Source organism: Mchenga conophoros, linkage group LG20 (genome assembly GCF_057382185.1).
Source record: "Mchenga conophoros isolate Kocher_MC1m ecotype Shallow Benthic linkage group LG20, M_conophoros_male_GT1.1, whole genome shotgun sequence".
NCBI lineage: Eukaryota > Metazoa > Chordata > Actinopteri > Cichliformes > Cichlidae > Mchenga > Mchenga conophoros.
The window spans coordinates 20248776-20267403 of record NC_140545.1 but is presented as its reverse complement, the minus strand read 5'-3'; the positions used below and the strand labels follow the sequence as shown (position 1 = coordinate 20267403).

Here is an 18628-nt window from a genome sequence, read left to right as displayed (position 1 = left end):
ACTGGATTAATGACATCTCCTCTCATTAACACCATACAAAGAAGAAAGCTGTCTAAGGAGGATATGTAGCAGGGATTACTCGTTTCTATGCTTAACATTTTTAATATGAGCATCCACAGTTATAGCATCCACAGTTATAGTATTATACTATATATGTCAGAGAATAAGGCCCTCTTTAATCTACCCCAGGTGTCACATGGTGGGAAGTAAGTACAACTTGGACATGCCAGCAGTACATCACATTTTTTTAATAAAAAGAAGGGGTTTGAATTTGCATTTGCAGCACTTTCATACACTTCCTCTTCCCATCTAGTCATTCAAACATAAAGATGTGAAAATGGATTTTCCGTGTGCTGTTTACTTCACCGTTTGATGTGAATGTGACCAAAAATATTTTTAAACAAGTGTGAATTATAAGCACCTACAGACTTTTGCGTTTGAGCTTTCTCTTTCTCTATCTGTTCCCTTTAGGGGTCGCAAATCGGATCATTCATCTCCATCTCATCCTGTCTCGAGCCTCTTCTTCTGTCACGCCAACCCTCTACATGTCCTAACGTTTACTTTTTCAGTGTGCATTTTAATGCATAGTTTTAGACAACAGGGAAACGTTTGCTTTTTTTCACAAAAATTGCAGTGACTTTGTGAAGGCACTGTTTGTCTGCTTTTGTGATTAAAGGCTTTTTTGGATGTCATATTGATCTTAATATTTTGCATCTCATTTCGGTTATTTCACAGTTACTTTGCATAACGACGATAGGTCATTATCATTATACAGGAGCAGCAACTACAGTTGCAGCTCCCGATGTTTGGCAATAAAATGCTCAGAGACATTTCTGGTGAAAACAAGGAGCCAAACCCACCTGGCCTCACTAGCACTCTATTTATGATTCCATCCTCATCTTCCAGAACTCTCGGTGAACTTTCCCCAACTTCCCTCGCAGGTTTTGGCTACGGGGACTTCTAAAGGGAAAATATACATTAAAAAACAAGCAAACAGCTGTTTTGATAATGTCAGGTGATCGTGCTGACTGTTAATGACTAGCATCTGTTCACAAACCTTCATTGACCTTTTGATGTTCTCTTCTAAACCACTCCTTCCACTAAAGCGTGAACAGTCTCCATGCGCTCCTCTCTCCATCATCACCCCCGGGGTAGTTTCTGCTCCCTCGGAATAAAAGCAACGACGCGATTGGATAGAGTGCCCGGCTCGTCGCTACTCCACATCCTCGTAATTATTTTGACGTCACGACGCTCGTCCAGCTCGTGACGCATTCCAGCTCTTCCTTCTGGGCGTCTTCCTCCCCTGGGCTGTTCCGGATGAGACGCCTCCCTCCCCCCGCCCCTCTGATCCTCTTATCAGCGAGTAAGCGGCCAAGATGGATGTTGTAAACCAGGTAAGGCTTTGATGGGGAAATCATCTATTTCATTATTGTTTCGTGTGGTAACGATTGTTTCATTTATTAATACTCGTTTCATTTTGTCGCCCGTTTTAATGGCGATATTTTATTCTAAATGTAGACATCGAATGCGTTTTGGAGTCCTTGGACTCGAAATGTGAATTTGGGAATTAATCTTTAAAATGCAGTTTTATAGGGACACGAAAGGGTCCAATCCAATGAGAGATTTCTCCACAGCTGATGCTGCAGTGTGTGTTTTAAAGTGGCCCGCTGAGTTTCCAAAAATGAGTAGGATGTCCAGAGATTTCTGCAGCAATGGCATTTAGCTACGGAAGGAGACGATGATACCTATTATCTCAGGGGATTCACCTAATTGATTTAGTTTGCCCACGTCTCAATTAGCCCGCTGTTGCCACGATAACAAACGACAACCTGATTAATTTCCAAGGCCCTCGCTGTATTCGTATAACCGCAGTAGGCCAAAGAGGAGCACAGGCTCCTGCATCTCTCTTTCGCTGGTCCCGAACAGCTCATCTCTCAGACTGCTGAATGGTTTGTGTCAAAGCCTTCAAGTCTTCCCGGGGAGACGAGCGGATATCAGGCTGTCAGGCTCCTCTGAGCAGGAATTTTGTCAGTACCTGCGTCATCTGCTTAATATGGATGTTTGGCTTTGTGCAGAAACAATGAGGATAAAAGTGGCCCCGCAGCCTGTGAGAAAATCATCACTGCTGCTTATTCCGGTGCGGCCATTTATTGATGCACACGGGGACACACCGCCTTCTTTGCTTTGTCGCATTCACCTGCACGCCAGCCCCTCTTTTGCCTCGATCGTCAATTAAAAAACGGGATTTCCTCATAAATAAGTCAAAGAATTGCTGAGGAGTGTGCAGCACGGGAGCCGAGCGGCAGACCGCTAATCAGCTTTGTGTAATTGTAAAGCTGCAGGAGCAGCTCTGTGCCTCATTCTTACACATACAGATACACCACAGCCTTTGAAGTCTATACTACAAATTACTACACTACATCACCTCATAAGTCCACAAAGATGTGAGCTCTGGCAGGTGACTCACTGTATTCACTGCCAGATTGTTGCCGTAGTATAACAAACACCTGCAGGTGCCAGGAGCAGGCCAGGCTTGTGGGCAATGAGACTGAAGTAATGAGGTTTGTGTTTTTAATCAGCCTCATCGTGCCTGCTCGACTGAGAGGCACAGAGTTCATAAAACTAGAGTAAAGTCCAAAACGTGATGTTTTTAAAATTAGGTGCTTCTTTCTGCTGTTTTTGTCTTGACAGCTGGTGGCCCAAGGGCAGTTCACGATAATCAAACAACCTCTGGGATTTATAAAAGCTCTACAATGGGTAAGTTTTCTGTTGTTACACATTTATTGGTGGCAGTGATCATGATATACAGCACCAACGAGGGAATATTTTAATACAAATTGTAATAAAATCATATTACAAAAGAAGAAATCCTGAAGCTTTTCTATGGTTTTGTGTGATACATAATGCCTGCATGTCCCTTGATGCCATATTTGTGACCTTCTGTCACACAGAGGCCATAAAGCTGCATGGTACATTATGATGGCTATGCATGTCGAGTCTTGGGGAAAAGACTCAGAGGTCAGACGTTTTTTTAATTGTATTTTCTTTTATTATTGTTCCTGAAACATGAACCAAGCCACTTTAATGACTGAAATCACCAAAATGAGTTCAATTGATACATCTCTGTAAGTTGAACTGTTTTCATGGTCATTTAGGCATTAACTATCTGCATTACTGAGTACCTCTTGCTACTGTTAGCCATAATTCAGTGAATTGTTTGGCAATATACTGATTAGGAGTGGAAGACTGCAACAAAACCAAGGCCTACATGGAGGTCTGACTTTTTTTTAAATGATTTCTCCTAAAACTTATCCTAAGGCCTCTTAATTACTGAATTGCACATGATTAAGTAATGCATTGAGACTCCAAATTGAAACTGTGGAGTCTCATGTTTCTTTATGGTTATGGTAATACTTGCCCCAGCAGCCCTGAGTGGGAGATACCAGCAGGCTGTATTACATCACTCTGTAGTAACACTGTGTCAATTCACTGAGGAATATAATGACAATTTGTTAAATCCATCTCAGAGGATGTGCCCTCATGCTAGTGCAATTTAGTACCCATTTTTTATGTGCAGCCTGTTCCAACCAAGCTACTCATTCATTAATTCATCGATGCAGGGAGAAAACCTGAGGATTGCAAGGATTTGCCTTTATTTGTTTATGCTGGTGGAATATGGGACACCTCACACGCTGTGTTGTACTCACAAATAGCCAGACATCTTTTTAGATTTTCTTTGTAGTTCCATCAGGTGCTCAACCCTTCAAGTCAGCTTTTAGGCAGAAAATGTTGCATCATGGCAACAGTTTCCCTCTTAACTGGAAATGTTTTTAGCTCACACAGTCACAGACATTCTCTCGTTATGTGTTGTTTTTCACAGTGTTTGTCCTCCATCATCATCAGCAGCATAGTGAAGAGGCTGCAGGGTGGAGAGTGGTGCAGCTACATTGCATTTTTCGCTTTCTTTCTGTTTTCCTTTGTGTCCACAGCTGGGGGGCATTTCAGTGACGGAAACAGAGGCACTACTTATGGTTATGCTACTAACTGACCGTGGCCGCATCTGGTTTGCTGTCATAATTGTAGCAGACTGCGATCTCGAAAGTGACTAAAATATTCTCTGCAATAATAATCAGATTGACATGTTTGTAATATAATAATAATACAATAATTACTATAGTCATTTAAAAAAGCATGCTTTTCCTTTTGACATATATTAAGGTATCTAGAAGCAATAATTAAACCTTGGGTTGCTGATAGTCATAGCACCTATTCATCATTGCATTTATGAATATCCTGAACTGAAAACTTACTTCACTTGTATATTTGTTTCATTTAGGGTTTGTTTTGTTTTGGTCAATAACTTGACCAATCAGTTAGCAGTGATTGCAGATGCCACTTTTACAGCTGAAATGACCAAGTAATATTATTTATTGCCACAGTTATAATGTAGTAACTGATGGTTTTTAATTATTTTTATTAAGTTGATGTATCTCTGTAGGTCGAGCTGTTTTCATCATCACTTAGGGCAGTAACTACCTGCCTTAAGGAGTAAATCTTGCTACTGTTAGCCACAATTCACTGAATTATGTTGCAATATACTGATTAGAAGTGGAAGATTGCATTGCACACACTCTCTCGCTCTCTCTCTCTCTCTCTCTCTCTCTCTCACACACACACACACACACACACACACACACACACACACACACATACACACACACACACACACACCACTTTCCATTATCCTTACCACACCAATTCCTGCAACAACAACAAAAAATGCAAAGGAAGAAAATCAATAAATTAATGTTAGGGAACATTTAATGATTAAAAATATCACAACAGCACATCTAAAAATAGGACTTAGCTCACAAATGACCCAAAGGTTATGTAGCTCTAATGTTTCAATTCCTCCTACATAATGAAATGTCAGAATGCATTTTTGGGAGGGTGCAGGGCGTGCCCCTTCTTGGATGGGTGCAGTAATCCCTGGCCTGTCCTCTGCTCCTCAGCCTGAGAGCACAGCTAAAACAACCCAGATGAGAACGCGTGTGCCAGAGCAGTGCTGAAAGAGTTCCACATTGTAATGGGCTCTGCAGATATGCTCGAGAATAGTCAGAGCCGTGAGTGTGCTGCATGACTCTGAAGTCCTTCCCTGGAGCTGTGTGAGTGTGCCAGCACCTCATCACTGCCTCCCTGGGTCAGTGCGAGCCAACCACCAATCAGTAGCCCGCTCAGGAGGCCAAGGCCCATGAATAATCTGTCAGTGGGCCTGCGTGCCTCAGCGTCAGGGCTAGAGGAGGAGCTCCTGGATCTACTCCTCTTTGTGGATTAATATGGGCATGCCTAACCAGTAACACCGTGTTTTTTAGGAGAGGGGATAGAGGATCCACCCATGAGAAGTATTTTTCCAGATTCTAGTGGAGGTTTTGCTGGAAACAGAAATCAGGAAGATGTATATTTGTATAGCCGAACGAAACATTTTTTTGTGCTTTTATAGAGCACAGTTCATGCATCAATGAAATAGCAGCAGTTTACCAGCTGTGTACATATCAGTATTCCCATTTTTGAACTGGAGAGATGAGAGTAGTTAGAAATGGACAGTCCTGTATATGGGTTGAGGATTTGTGGTCATGCAGAAGCAAGTGAGCACTATTCTTGTTGCATGAGTGACATTAAAACAGCATACTGTATGTGTGACTAATGTGGATTTGCCCACCTCACCCCATCCTCTCTCTCTCCCTGTCTCTGGGGAATAGTGCTGACACAGCCTAGATTTGATGGATGTTAGAAGACATTGAGTTCCAGAATACAGCTGATGTAGAGCTGAACCCCAGGAACTGTTCTCAGCTGCTACATGAAGCCACTGCGATGTTGAATTTAATCTGTATTCAGATTTCTGCTCTGACTCATTCTCAGCAGGCTTATAAAGGCTGTGAGAACATGAAGTAACAGCCTTTTTCACTTTGGCATGGTCTCTAATGTGTAATAAAGGCTGTTGATTTTGTTGTAGCTCGGGGCGGGGGGGGGGGGGGGGGGGGGGTTGGTGTGCAGACACTCTTGGTGGTTATTACTCCAGGGCCTCTGGTGGAGGCTTAGACAGCTTGTGTTTATTTTGCTTTTGGTGTGTATTTTTTCTACACATATATGGGTCAGTTTATAGATTGCATACTAAATGACAAGTTTTGACACGTTAAAGATGCCTTTGCTTTCGTTAGAACTAGGATAGTCCCAAAACTACAACATCTACATGCTCTGTTATTTACAATTGCTACTTCTATCCATGTCTGGATCAATAATTTCGGAGATGGAGGCAAACTAAGTCAGACAGGGAGTGTGAGAACAGCAGATCATTTGTGTCTGAGTGTGAAGAATTGTATATCTTCTGCTGACAACCATTCAGCATACCAGGAGGGGTAGAAACCAGCCTCTGCCTCCTCGCTGTGTGATGCTGCCAGCAGTGTTACCATGGCACCTAGCACTCAGTGTGCCACCATCTCTTTACTCAGTCTGGCTGTCCCGCTCCTTCCTCTCCACAACGCCTCCCTCTACTCATTTATCACCATAAAAGTGCAGTGCTTAATTGTCCAAAGGCGCCTTCCATTTAGATTCTATTTGCTGACCACAGATTTTTATCCAAGCTCTAAAATGATCACAGGAATGTTTCCACAAAAAGTTTACAGTCCTGGGAGACAAGAAACTGACTATCCCCTGACTTTTCCTTCAGTGCTGGTACTTTGCTTTATATATATTGATGGGAATGCAATCTGCATTATTTCTAATGGCCAGCAGGGGACGACTCCTGTCATTGTGGAAAGAAGACCAGTTATATGGAAGGGTTTAATGTGTGTCCATAAGGCATAAACAGCAGCTCCAGTTCAATAACTGGAATTAACCGAGCTGAGGCAGACAAGTACAGGCCCAGGTATCTCAAAGCAGCCACATCCCTAACTTTAAACTTTAATAAAATCATAATAGACTAACCATGTGACATAGGCTGGACAGTGAAGGATCACGTGAAAAAGGCCATAGTCATAGGCCTAGAGACAGTGATGATCTGGCAACCACAGAATGTAAGAGAATAATGTGTAATCCCCAACCAGTTGCTGAGTGGTTTGGTTAACATCAATGTCTGTGAAATCGATTACTAAAGCCCAGCCACACAGGCCTATAGACCAGTCAGTGACACCCCTGTTAAAAATGTGTATTCCTCCACCTGTGTATGTATATCTATGTAAGCATCACTACATACACAGGAGAACGTAAGGCATCAACTAACACTTAATAAGAGGTTGATGGTAATTTATGCAGTTCCTTTGGTTGCTTGCAGATTACAGTGGTCGCCTGGGTTTGCATGGAGTTAACCAACTTGTCTGCAAACACTCACCAGCTACTCTTCAAGCAGTAGTGAAACTGTTAGAAGGGCAACATAAACCAGAAATGGATAACATTTGGCTTCAAACTAAGGTAGACTTTTTGAAGGGTCAGCAGGCTGGCTGCGGTAATGAGGCACAACCTTTGCACACTACACGCAACAGTGGCAATCTGCTAAGGATCAAGTAACTGGTGGAGCACCATTAAACCTCTTTATAACTTATTTCAGCTAGCAACTGCTAGCAATTTGTGGGAACCACTCGCCAACCAGTTGGAGAATATGTATTTTTCACTCCCAACTGTTAGCTGTCTCATAGGCGATTTTCTGGCCTTACCTTCACCTGTGTGTGTAACGATGCTTTGATCATCAAGATCTGTTATCAGATCAAAATTCATAAGTTGTTCGCCATCATGTGAGAAACATATAGCATATAGCACTACAACAGGGGTTTCAAACATTAGGCCCATAACCCAGCAATTCACTTTTGATCAGCGTACTCTCAAATCCAGTCCGTGCAAAACCAGTGATGATCTGATAACAGGCATGCCAAAATTTACATAAAAACTGTCCGACAGCACGTCTGCACTGGCTGTTTTGAAAGATCTTGGTGATCAAAGCAACATTAGCAACAGGCGAATTTAAGGCATCAACTAACACATAACACTTTATGCTGACTGTATGGAAGCAGAGCATTTAAAAAGTGGTATTACCCATTGCTGATACTTCAAAAAGTATTTTTCAGGATCCACCTGGAAACATCTCATTGTGCTATCAATATCAAGCTGTTACCTAAATAAATATTAGTCTCTGCTCTGTTGCCAAGAAAGAAATAAAAAGCACCTAAGACTCTTATCATGAGTACTGTATGAGCACCTTCCTGACTTTAATAATCTGCTATGCTTTGTTGTTTTTAAGGACTCTGTAAAAAACAAACAAACTATGAATTCTTGCATATGTTAATATACTGTATTAATATTTAGCTACATCATCATGTTGCACCACATCAAAATCGGGCTCGTTACATATTTTATGTTTAAAGGTGTGTTTTCATTTGATCTGTAAGAACAACACACAGCTGAGGCACCAAATAGTCTCCATACTGAGCTCACTCAAGAAATTTTAACCTCTAATTGTTTTGAAAATAATGAACAGTTAATAGTAACAGCATGGGTGGTACACATTTATAGCATAACACTGCAGGCTGTGTTAAGGATTGTGCTTACACTGCAGTTACTGCCCAGGTTGTAGATATTGATTAATTGCACAGTTACTTCAGCATTTGATTCTGTTATGCTGTTGGTTTGGAGTTTAAACAAATATAACACCCCTATTTATTATTGATATAAATGGTGATTTGCTCAGTGTTAAGGATTAATTGCTTGCCCATGAAGAACATAACACGGATGGACAGATTTTCTCACTTTTAGGGTGCATTTAGATCTCTCAAACATTCTGGGTTAGATCTGGTCAATTTCCAAAGCTCCAACTGGATTTTTGCACCAGAGCTACACTGCAGATGGCAAATGTTTTTTTTTTTTCTTTGCTTTAAATTTAATAGAGAGAGAGAAAGAGAGATGACTGTGTTGCTTACGAGTGCTCTTGTCTCTCCTTTCACACATAATGCCGCCTCTTTCACATCTACAGTCATTTGCATCGATTATTAAAACCTGTTAATAAGCCTTTGGGCTTTGGCAGAGGACACTTTAAACTTAAACACAGCCCTAAAGGAACAGGGAAGAACAAAATTAAAACAATAGGGCTCAATTTAGTCACTCACTCTGTGCAAATCCAACAAACGAGCCTCCGTACTCACATTAGCTGAAAGATTACTGTAATTAGTTTAGTGTGTTTATGCCTTCTGCACGTAGGTCATACTATGAGGCTAGAGGAAGTGACGTGAGCTGGTGTGTGTGCATATGCACTCACGTGTGGGGGTGTGCCAGTGTGTGTATGTATGCATGTGTTGTGACTGACTGTACAGTAGCTGGAAGCTGAGTATTTGGTAACAGATGGTGGAGCACCTCCGTCAGATTAATAGCTGGATATTCTATCCAATCGGCTCTGGTCTGCAGAGTAGGGAGGGTGTGGTAAAAATAGTCCGACTTGTCTAATCTGCTGTTTGTGTGTGTGTGAAGAGCGAGAGGCTGCAAGTTTATCTCCACTCATATTTGTCTGTGCTGTTTATGTGACTGCAGGTAAGAGGTGAAAAATAAGACTGAGCTAAGTGCACCTACAGTAATAATGAGGCACCCTGTAAACGAATGCACAATCACACATGCACACACATAAACAACAGTACAAAACCAATTTAAATGTACCGTGGGCAACAGGTGCAGTCAGTGCTCTGTAACCTGCTGATAATGCTGTATTTATTTGCACTCTGTGGGAATTTATTAGCACCTCGCTCTGATTGGTTGATCTTGATAAGTCTGCTTGAAACTGCAAAGGTTGGGAAGCATAGTCATGGTTGTCTAGAATGTGTCAATGATCACATGGATGGGGTTTTAAATTCAGTACATATTTTATTAAGGCATGCATGTATTTATTTTTATTCATTCATTGTAATCATGCAAACAAGTAAACAAATAAACAACAAGAAAACTCCTAACACAAAAAATTCTGCTCCTCATATGTAACATAAAGAAGTCCACATTCTCAAAGAAACAAACATGGTTGTCCAACTTTATCCTCTAATATGTATTTTATACTTTGTGGGGAAGCCAGAATTCAAACAATGTTTGTTCCTTTTTAGTGTAACTCTTACCTTCTGGATACAAATCAAGTAATTTGGCGTATTCCTGCTCCTTCTCCCACAGATCTTTGCAATCTTCGCTTTCTCGACATGTGGAAGTTACTCTGGCATGTTCAAGATGAGTGTGGAGTGCAGCAACCGCTCGGAAAGTGATCTAGGCGTAGAAGTAGAGTTTGAATATCCATTCAGGTATGGATTATATCATCACATAACTGAACTTTTAACATTTAATTGAACTTACAGTTTGACAGCCTTCTACATTAGATTAAGTTTAACAGCATTCATAAATAAATAAATATGTCCTTTTGGGGGGGCAATTTTTGTCACGAAAGACTTATTTTTATTTTAGATATGCTTGTTGTTCTGTAGCAAAGAAGCTCAGAGAAGTTTACTATTTTAGAAGCTCTAGCTAACTGAACAAATTCTGCTTGTTGCAGTAATAAACTGTACATAAAGAAAAGTATGCAGTTTCTGCTTTTGAAAAATAAACCTAATGTGGAAGTCCCTTAAATCTGCCTTCTGTGTAATGGCCAGCAGGAGAAGACTCCTCTGGTTGCATAAAAGTCTCTGAGAATTCAATTCACCCAGTTTTGAATAAATTAAAATTCAGCTACAGCATGTTTCAGATTTACAACTTTAGAATCATCTGCTGTATTTTTGCAGCTCTTACACCTTCTCATCTGTGTCTATCCCTTTTTTGTGTTCCTGCCCCCAGGCTCCATCAGGTTTACTTTGATGCACCCACTTGTAAGGGAGGAGACAAGGAGCGTCTGTTCCTGGTCGGGGACTACTCCTCTTCAGCCGAGTTCTTCGTCACCATTGGTGTCTTTTCCTTCCTCTACTCTATGGCAGCGCTCGCTGTATACTGTTTCATCTTAGAGAAGTACCGTGAAAACAATAAAGGGGCCCAGATTGTGAGTTTGTTACCTTGAAGCACATAAAAAGTACATCTTGTCTTAAATGTAATACTTCTCAATTAATGATAGGAAAAAACAATAACCTTGTGTTGCTGATTTCCAGGATTTTGTTGTGACGGCGGTATTTGCCTTCATGTGGCTGGTATCTTCTTGTGCTTGGGCTAAAGGCCTCTCAGATGTGAAAACAGCCACTGATCCAGAGCGGGTCATCACTCTCATCCAAGCCTGTGAAGAACGAGAAAATAAGTGCCGTGAGATCCATGACCCCAAGGTCTCCGGCCTCAACACCTCTGTGGTAGGCTTAAAATGCTTCTGTTAGCGACACAATGTAAAGAGATGATACTAGAATAACGATAAGAACAAACGTTTGTCTCTTTTTTCCTCCACAGGCTTTTGGTTTCATCAACCTTATCCTGTGGATTGGAAACCTCTGGTTTGTCTTCAAAGAGACCGGTTGGAAGGCCGCTTTTGCTGGAACGTATGTCCCATCACAGGAGAAGCAGCCCGCCCCAGATTCCTATGCCCAGGAAGGCTACGGACAGCAGGACCCCTATGCCGGCTCCCAGGGAGGTTACCAGCCCGATTACGGCCAGCAGGGAGGCTACAATGAGGATGGAGGTTATAACCAGGGCTATGACCAGCAGCCTACCTCTTACTCTAATCAGATGTGAGCCTGTCCTGAAACACTACAGCTGCAGAATGGTGAGTGCAAATATGAGTAGAAAATCTGTCCAGTTTTTCTACTCACATTTTTTTTCTACTCGTGTTGTTAGAATGACATAGATATCCATTATTCAATGTGATATTATATTTTAAGCACAAATAAAGGGTTGAATGCACAAATGCTTTCTATGGTCCACTTTTTGAGTCTTTTTTCACATTGCCTCTTGGCTAAAATGACAAGTACTATGAAAATGACATGGAGAAGTTTCCTGGAGCGCATTAGATTTCATCAGTAATGTTAAGATTTTCTGAAATCCAGCATGCAACTGCTTCAGAGAGCGACCTTAAACTTGTATTTTCTCTAATGGTTACAAAACAAACGTTATGAGAGAATGATCCAACACTTCCTTCATCTATGACCTCAGAAAAACACACATCCTGGTATATTTATGGTTTTCAAGTCTTACAACACAATGTTTATTTTGTAAATGACTGTCATAGTTTGAGTAAAACAGAAAGTAAATCAGGGTGTGCTTTAGGGTGTGGGCTTACTGTGAGTGCCCAATGTACTCAGTCTCTCTGGGGGGGGGGGGGGGGGGGGGGGTGCAAGATGGTGGCAGTCAAACTGCTTGAGGCAAGATTTCAAAACAAGAATCTACAAATCTATGGGTGGCATCACAGTGAATAAATCCATAAATCCATCTTTTATAGATCACACTTATTTTTTGGAAAACATAAAAGTGCTTAAAATAAAAAGTTATGCTGGCTTATTAATAACTAAAGTAAAATAAAACAATTTAATTAAATTCAGTTTTATTTACGCAGCACCAAATCACAACAACAGACCCTACAATAATGAGCAAATTCATGGGCGACAGTTGGAAGAAAAAACTCCCTTTTAACAGGAAGAAACCTCTGGCAGAACCAGGCTCAGGGAGGGGCGGCCATCTGCCACTACCGGGTGGGCCAAGAGAAGTAAGACAGGACAAAAGACATGCTGTGGAGGAGAGACAGAGATTAATAACACATATGATTCAATGCAGAAAGGTGTATAAACATGTAGAGAGTGAGAAAAATGACTAAGGAAGAAATACTCCATGCATCATGGGAGTCCCCCAGCAGGCTACACCTATTGCAGCATAACTAAGGGAGGATTCAGGATCACCTGATCCAGCCCTAACTATATGCTTTAGCTCAAAGGAAAGTTTTAAGCCTAATCTTAAAAGTAGAGACAGTGTCCATCTCCCGAATCCAAACTGAAAGCTGGTTCCACAGAGGAGGGGCCTGAAAGTTGAAGGCTCTGTCTCCCATTTTACTTTTAAATACTCTAGAAACAACAAGTAAGTCTGTAGTCAGTTTATATGTATCTGTTTACAATGTATCCACTTGTAATAGCCTAATAACCTGAGAAAGGTGAAGTTTGAAGATGTCCTCTTTTTTGTATTTTCGTCATCTGCTCGATATCTTATGCAGCAGGTGATAAAAAGAAAAGTTTGAACTTTCATTGTTAATTAAATAGTTAGTTAGCTACAGCACAAACAGAAGTATTCTTACCCTCTCAACTCCATTTTGAAAGGAGAAAACAAAAACATCCACAACTAATGTTCTCACAGGCTTCAAAGAGATCAGGCCTATTGTGACTCCAAGGTAAAATCTGGAGGATGAAGGTCAAGGCTTTATAATTAAGAGTATGCCAGATTCAGTCGGTATCTTTCGACATTTACTGAAACAGCATTATTGTTAATGTTCAGTAGTGAAGGTTGCAGGAGAAAGATCTAGTCATTCGATAAGGACCAATTGTGTACAAACATCTGACTTGCAAAGGAGCTTTTGAGCCAGCTACAGTACATACATTTACCAGCTCTCTTTGGCCTTTGAGTTCCACTACCCTCCAGAGGTCTTATAACTATGGTGAGAGAGCTTTTTGCTCCAAGGCTGTAGACTACACTGACAGCTAAAACTGCACTTAGTATTAAAAGATGTGAAATGTCTGCCACACAGAGCACTTAGAAACGTGGTTTAGAGTACTCAGAAGCCATTGCCTTGTATTCTTGGATTTAAAACCTGCACTTTGGCTCATCTTCTTCAATGATTTGTTTTCCCTGTTTGGTCAAAAATGTTTTAAAGTCCCAAAAATATACTCATCAATGTACTCAAACAATCGCAAAATAATTTGCTTAAATTTGAGCAGCAAGTTCAGCAGGTAAACAAGAATGTCACTTTTGCTATTGACCAATCAAATTTCAGCAAATAGAGAAAGTTACTCCACAGTTAAAAAGGATGTAACCTCAATATATTTTAGACAGATTTTCTGGCTCTTTGATTTGCAAACCGAATGCTATACTTAGATCAAAAGAGCAAAGTATTGTTTCATATCAATCATACTATATTTTTCATTAAGTCAATATCCATCCATTCATTTTCTTAACTACTTCATAACATTAGAGGTAGAGTCCACAGGACATGTCACCAGTTTAGCACAGAAAGTGAATTTCCTTTAACCACACATTCATTTTCTTAACTACCTTTCACCTATCTATGCATTCCTCGTGTATGTTAAGACGCCAGAGTACCCAGAGGGAACCCACAAAAGCACAGGAAGAACACAGGACACTACTCTGCCAGCTGATTTCTTTTATCCATCCATTCGCATCCACTTATCCTTTTCAGGGCCACGGGGGGTGCTGGAGCCTATCCCAGCTGTCATAGGGTGAGAGGCGGGGTACACCCTGGACAGGTCGCCAGGCTAACACATAGAGACACAGACGAACATTCACTCTCACATACATGTATTCATTCCCATAGGCAATTTAGATTAATCAATTAACCTATCCCCACTAACTGCATGTCTTTGGACTGTTAGTGGGGGATAGGTTAATTGATTAAACATGGGGGAATACATGCAACCTCCACACAGAAATGATGGAATTGAACTCAGGACCTTCTTGCTGTGCGGCAACAGTGCTAACCACCGTGCCACTGTTCTGCCCTAATTTATTTGAATTAATTATAATTCAGCTGAAAAAAACTTAATTAAATAACAGATACATGTGAAGTAAAAAGAAAAAAGTGCCACAACCTTGCAGAGGATGGATTTAGACTTTTACAGAGAGGCAAAGGTAAAGGAAAGTGGAGGCATAAAAACAACAGCTACTGCATTCACACACATATGAACTTGAGTGGCTTCCCACTCTTAATCCATATGGTTTACTATGATGGTGGCCCACGCTGTGTAGCTATAACAGCTTCAATTCTTCTGGGAAAGCTTTCCACGAGGTTTAGGAGTGTGTTTATGGGAAGTTTTGATCATTTTTCTAGAAATACATTTGTGATGTCAGACACTACGTCGAATGAGAAGGCCTGGCTCGCATTCTCTGCTCTAATTCATCCCAAAGGTGTTTTATGAGGCCGAGATTAGGACTCTGTGCAGGCCAGTCAAGTTCTTTCACACCAAACCCGATCATCCATGTCTTTATGGACCTTGCTTTGTGCACTTGTGCAGTCAGACAAGTAGCATTCTCCTGGCAACCACCAAACCCAGACGCGTCCATTTGATTACCCCACAGAGAAGCGTGAGAAGTCACCGCAGACAACACGTCTCCACTGCTCTAGAGTCTAGTGGCAGCATTTTTTACATGGCTACATCCGATGTTTTGCATTGCACTCGGTGATGTAAGGCTTGGATGCAGCTGCTCAGCCAGGGAAACTGATTCCATGAAGCTCTCTATACACTGTTCTGATGGTTACATGAAGTTTGGAGGTCTGTAGCTCTGCAGAAAGTTAGCGACCTCTTCACAATATGCGCCTCAGCAGCCATTGAGCCCACTTTGTGATTTTACGTGGCCTACCACTTTGTGCCTGAGTTACTGTTACTGTTGTTCCAAATTGTTTTTTTTTTGTTATAATCCCACTAACAATATATACCAGATGCTCTTCTTGACACAACCCCAAAGGGATTTGTGTCTCCTCCTGGAATTGAACTGGAAGGCTGCCACACAGCATCACTACAAAATAGAAAGATGCACAGTGAGTTCATAAAGACGATCTTGGTTTATTTATTCATAGAAGCAAAAAAACATGATTTCAATTTGAGTAATTGCCCAGCTCCTTATCCTATAGTGAAATATACATCACATCATACTGTCATTTCTTGGTGTTACTGTGAATAAATAGTATCATTGTAAGCGTTTAAAAAGCCATGATTTGTTGAGTTAGTTGTATGTATGTGTAATTTATCCAATGATGTGTTTGCTGTTTATTTAACATTTTCTTTCCCTCTCGTCTTTGCTTGTCTCCTTTGCCCAGGTTGACCTTGTGATTTTGGAGTGTGGCTCTCCATCGACCACCACTTTCATTTCCACACTCCTCTGTTTGTCTGTTTGTGTATCTGTGAGTTGACAGGCGGAGGGAGGGAGGCCTGGAGGGGAGACACCAGTGGGGCTGGGGGAGGAGATCATCACTGTGGGTCGGGGTGGGAAGGAAAAAAAAGAGGGAAAATGGATCTTTGCTGTAACATGATGTTTATTCTCGTGATGTATTTACTGTAGAAGACAACAGAGGATTGTCTGTTTGGTTATACGAGAAAAACTTGAATACAAATACCAAAACATTCGTTGATGAACATTTATGAGAAATCTTGTAATGGAAAAGACATTTACGGAAAAAGAAAAAAAAACACATTGTAGTAACATTTAACTTGGGAGAATGTATTTGTCTGTGCTGTGTAAATATCAACATACTGATATATATGATTATATGTACACAGTTGAATAATTGTGCACTCCATATTAGTTGTTATACAACAAATGTTGAGCACAGAGTTATTCAATTGCATTTACTTTGGTTCTGTTTAGGAGCTCACATAGTTTAGCCTTTGCCCTTAAGTTTCCATGAACTATTAATACCAACATCATCTTCTTATTTTCTCATCTCAGAATCTGGGCATTTTTTTATGTTCGCATTATGACTTTTTTTCTAATGTATTTGATCAGCATTATAGGCAAGATTTAAGAATTAGGGTTGATGTGATGGTAAATATTGAAAGCAAATACACACATATATATGAAATGAGCTAAGAAAGTGAGACGTAGTGAGATGTGAACAGCAGTGGTAACAGTGAGTTGCTTCAACTTTATATCCATTAAAATATATTTTTCCCCATCAAATGTCACCGTCAAGAGAGGATGAATTCTTGTGACGCTCTGAATATTTTAAATCCTGACATCTAAAATAAAAAGTGCATAGGGAGAAGAAAATGGCAATTGTGGCAGTGAGCAGCTGCCTTAGCAACGTGTGTGTGTTTATTCGTTGGTTTTATGTAAGGGCATCAAACTCATTTTGTCAATGAACCATATCCTGTTTTCAGTCGCCTTTTATGTGGTCCTGAAAGTTGTAAGACAGAGTTATATAGTTTTTTAAATGGTGTTTCTATCACACTGTAATCAGTGGCATACATACATTAACATTAACTGTAGAGAAATGAGAATAAAGTGTATAAAATTTTAAAGACCTCGCTCATGCCATGGAATAACCATGTAATATTATGAAGCATTTTAAACAATATGTCTTCATATATAATCCGTCTGCATCTTCAGTCGTTCTTAAGCTCTTCTCTTTCTGGTGGCGAACCAGTTTACTGCATGCATCCTACTTCCTATATCTCAAAGCATCCTTAAACATATTCCAGAGGCTGAGGCTCACGGCTGCAGGAAAGCATTAGGCTACACAGTAAATGTCGTGGTACGTTCAATCCATCGTAGAGGTTACTGCACACGACACAAACTGAACAGCAGCTCTGCTATATTCTACTCAAAGCACAAAGTAAGTGTTGCAATAATTATTTATTTCCAGATATCAACACACTTTTTGATTGCCAGTCCTCCGACTGGACATTCTAGATCGTCTTTGCCGAATGGTAGGAGATGCGTCTCGATTGGTAGTTTTGCTTCCACCAGCTTCGTCACAATAAATTGTTCATCTTCAGTATACTGGTCCATTGTACAGCCTCGTATTCATCCAGATGTTTTTTTGTTTTGTTTTTTGAAAAAAAGTGAACACAAATACATAGATAAATATATAAATTCAGGGTTCTTTGATTCAGGCAGTGTAGAAGCACCTTGCTTTATCTCCTCCTCTAGTCTCCCACCTCGGTTGTTTCCCTCTTTCTTTCTCTTTCACTGTAGCTCTTATAAATATGCTGAAATGAAATATACTCTGTTGTTAGTGGTGAATGATGTCTTGTGATACTCTCTAAGCCTTTGGATAGTGCTGTGTTTATTGTGTATGATGTATTCCTATTAGTATTTATGATAATGATAAGTCAGAGAAAAAACAAAATAACCGAGACGCTCCAGAATTCTGCTGTATTCTTATTATATGGGATCCATGTGAAACGAAATGAAATAAAATTGAAATTATTCTGTTGAAGGTTAAAAGGTGTTTTTCTGTTCATATGTGGTTTGTGTGCTTTCAAATTGTTAATATAATTTACATGAGAACATAAAAAGTGACATGCCACTGAAAATGTTCTGAAGTTTCAAGATGGACAAACAGAGAAAGCTTGATCTATTTTAACGCCTGTACAGTTTCATATGGCTTCTAAAATGCTAATCATGCTCAGGTAGATGGCTCTATAGATGGCATATGTTTCTTGAAATAGGCCTACATTAAGCACAGTCATACTAACCTGGAAACTTGCACAAATTAGAAAGGCTGAAGTCTGAATACCAGGAGTATAATACAAAATGCAGTGTACAAATGACAGAAGTGAAAACTGATCTTTAAGTTCTTTTTTTTTTTATTTCCTTTTATTGTTTGGCGATGATGTAAGTGTAAACTACAGGTAATCTTTTGAATTTTGTACAAAACACAGCATTTTTTTAACTACATGATAAAAGCATAAAGGAATACAATTACACGTTA

At 40.3% G+C, this 18628-nt stretch overlaps 1 protein-coding gene across 1 annotated transcript; it reads left to right on the top strand.

Annotated features, from left to right (window-relative positions):
• The first annotated feature begins 1286 nt into the window (after nt 1-1286).
• Nucleotides 1287-18141, top strand: sypb (synaptophysin b). Its single transcript, XM_085259011.1, has 7 exons — nt 1287-1394; nt 2692-2757; nt 10192-10316; nt 10843-11041; nt 11148-11339; nt 11434-11746; nt 16013-18141. The coding sequence occupies exons 1-6, from the start codon at nt 1377-1379 to the stop codon at nt 11713-11715; spliced, it is 882 nt and encodes a 293-aa protein (XP_085115137.1). The 5' UTR covers nt 1287-1376; the 3' UTR covers nt 11716-11746; nt 16013-18141.
• Nucleotides 18142-18628: the final 487 nt, after the last annotated feature.

What these genes read in the sequence shown, in the direction of transcription:
- sypb (XM_085259011.1), top strand. An exon ending in GAGTTTGAATATCCATTCAG is followed by an intron (nt 10,317 to 10,842) that starts GTATGGATTATA and finishes TCCTGCCCCCAG; the next exon opens with GCTCCATCAGGTTTACTTTG. An exon ending in CCGGCCTCAACACCTCTGTG is followed by an intron (nt 11,340 to 11,433) that starts GTAGGCTTAAAA and finishes TTTCCTCCACAG; the next exon opens with GCTTTTGGTTTCATCAACCT.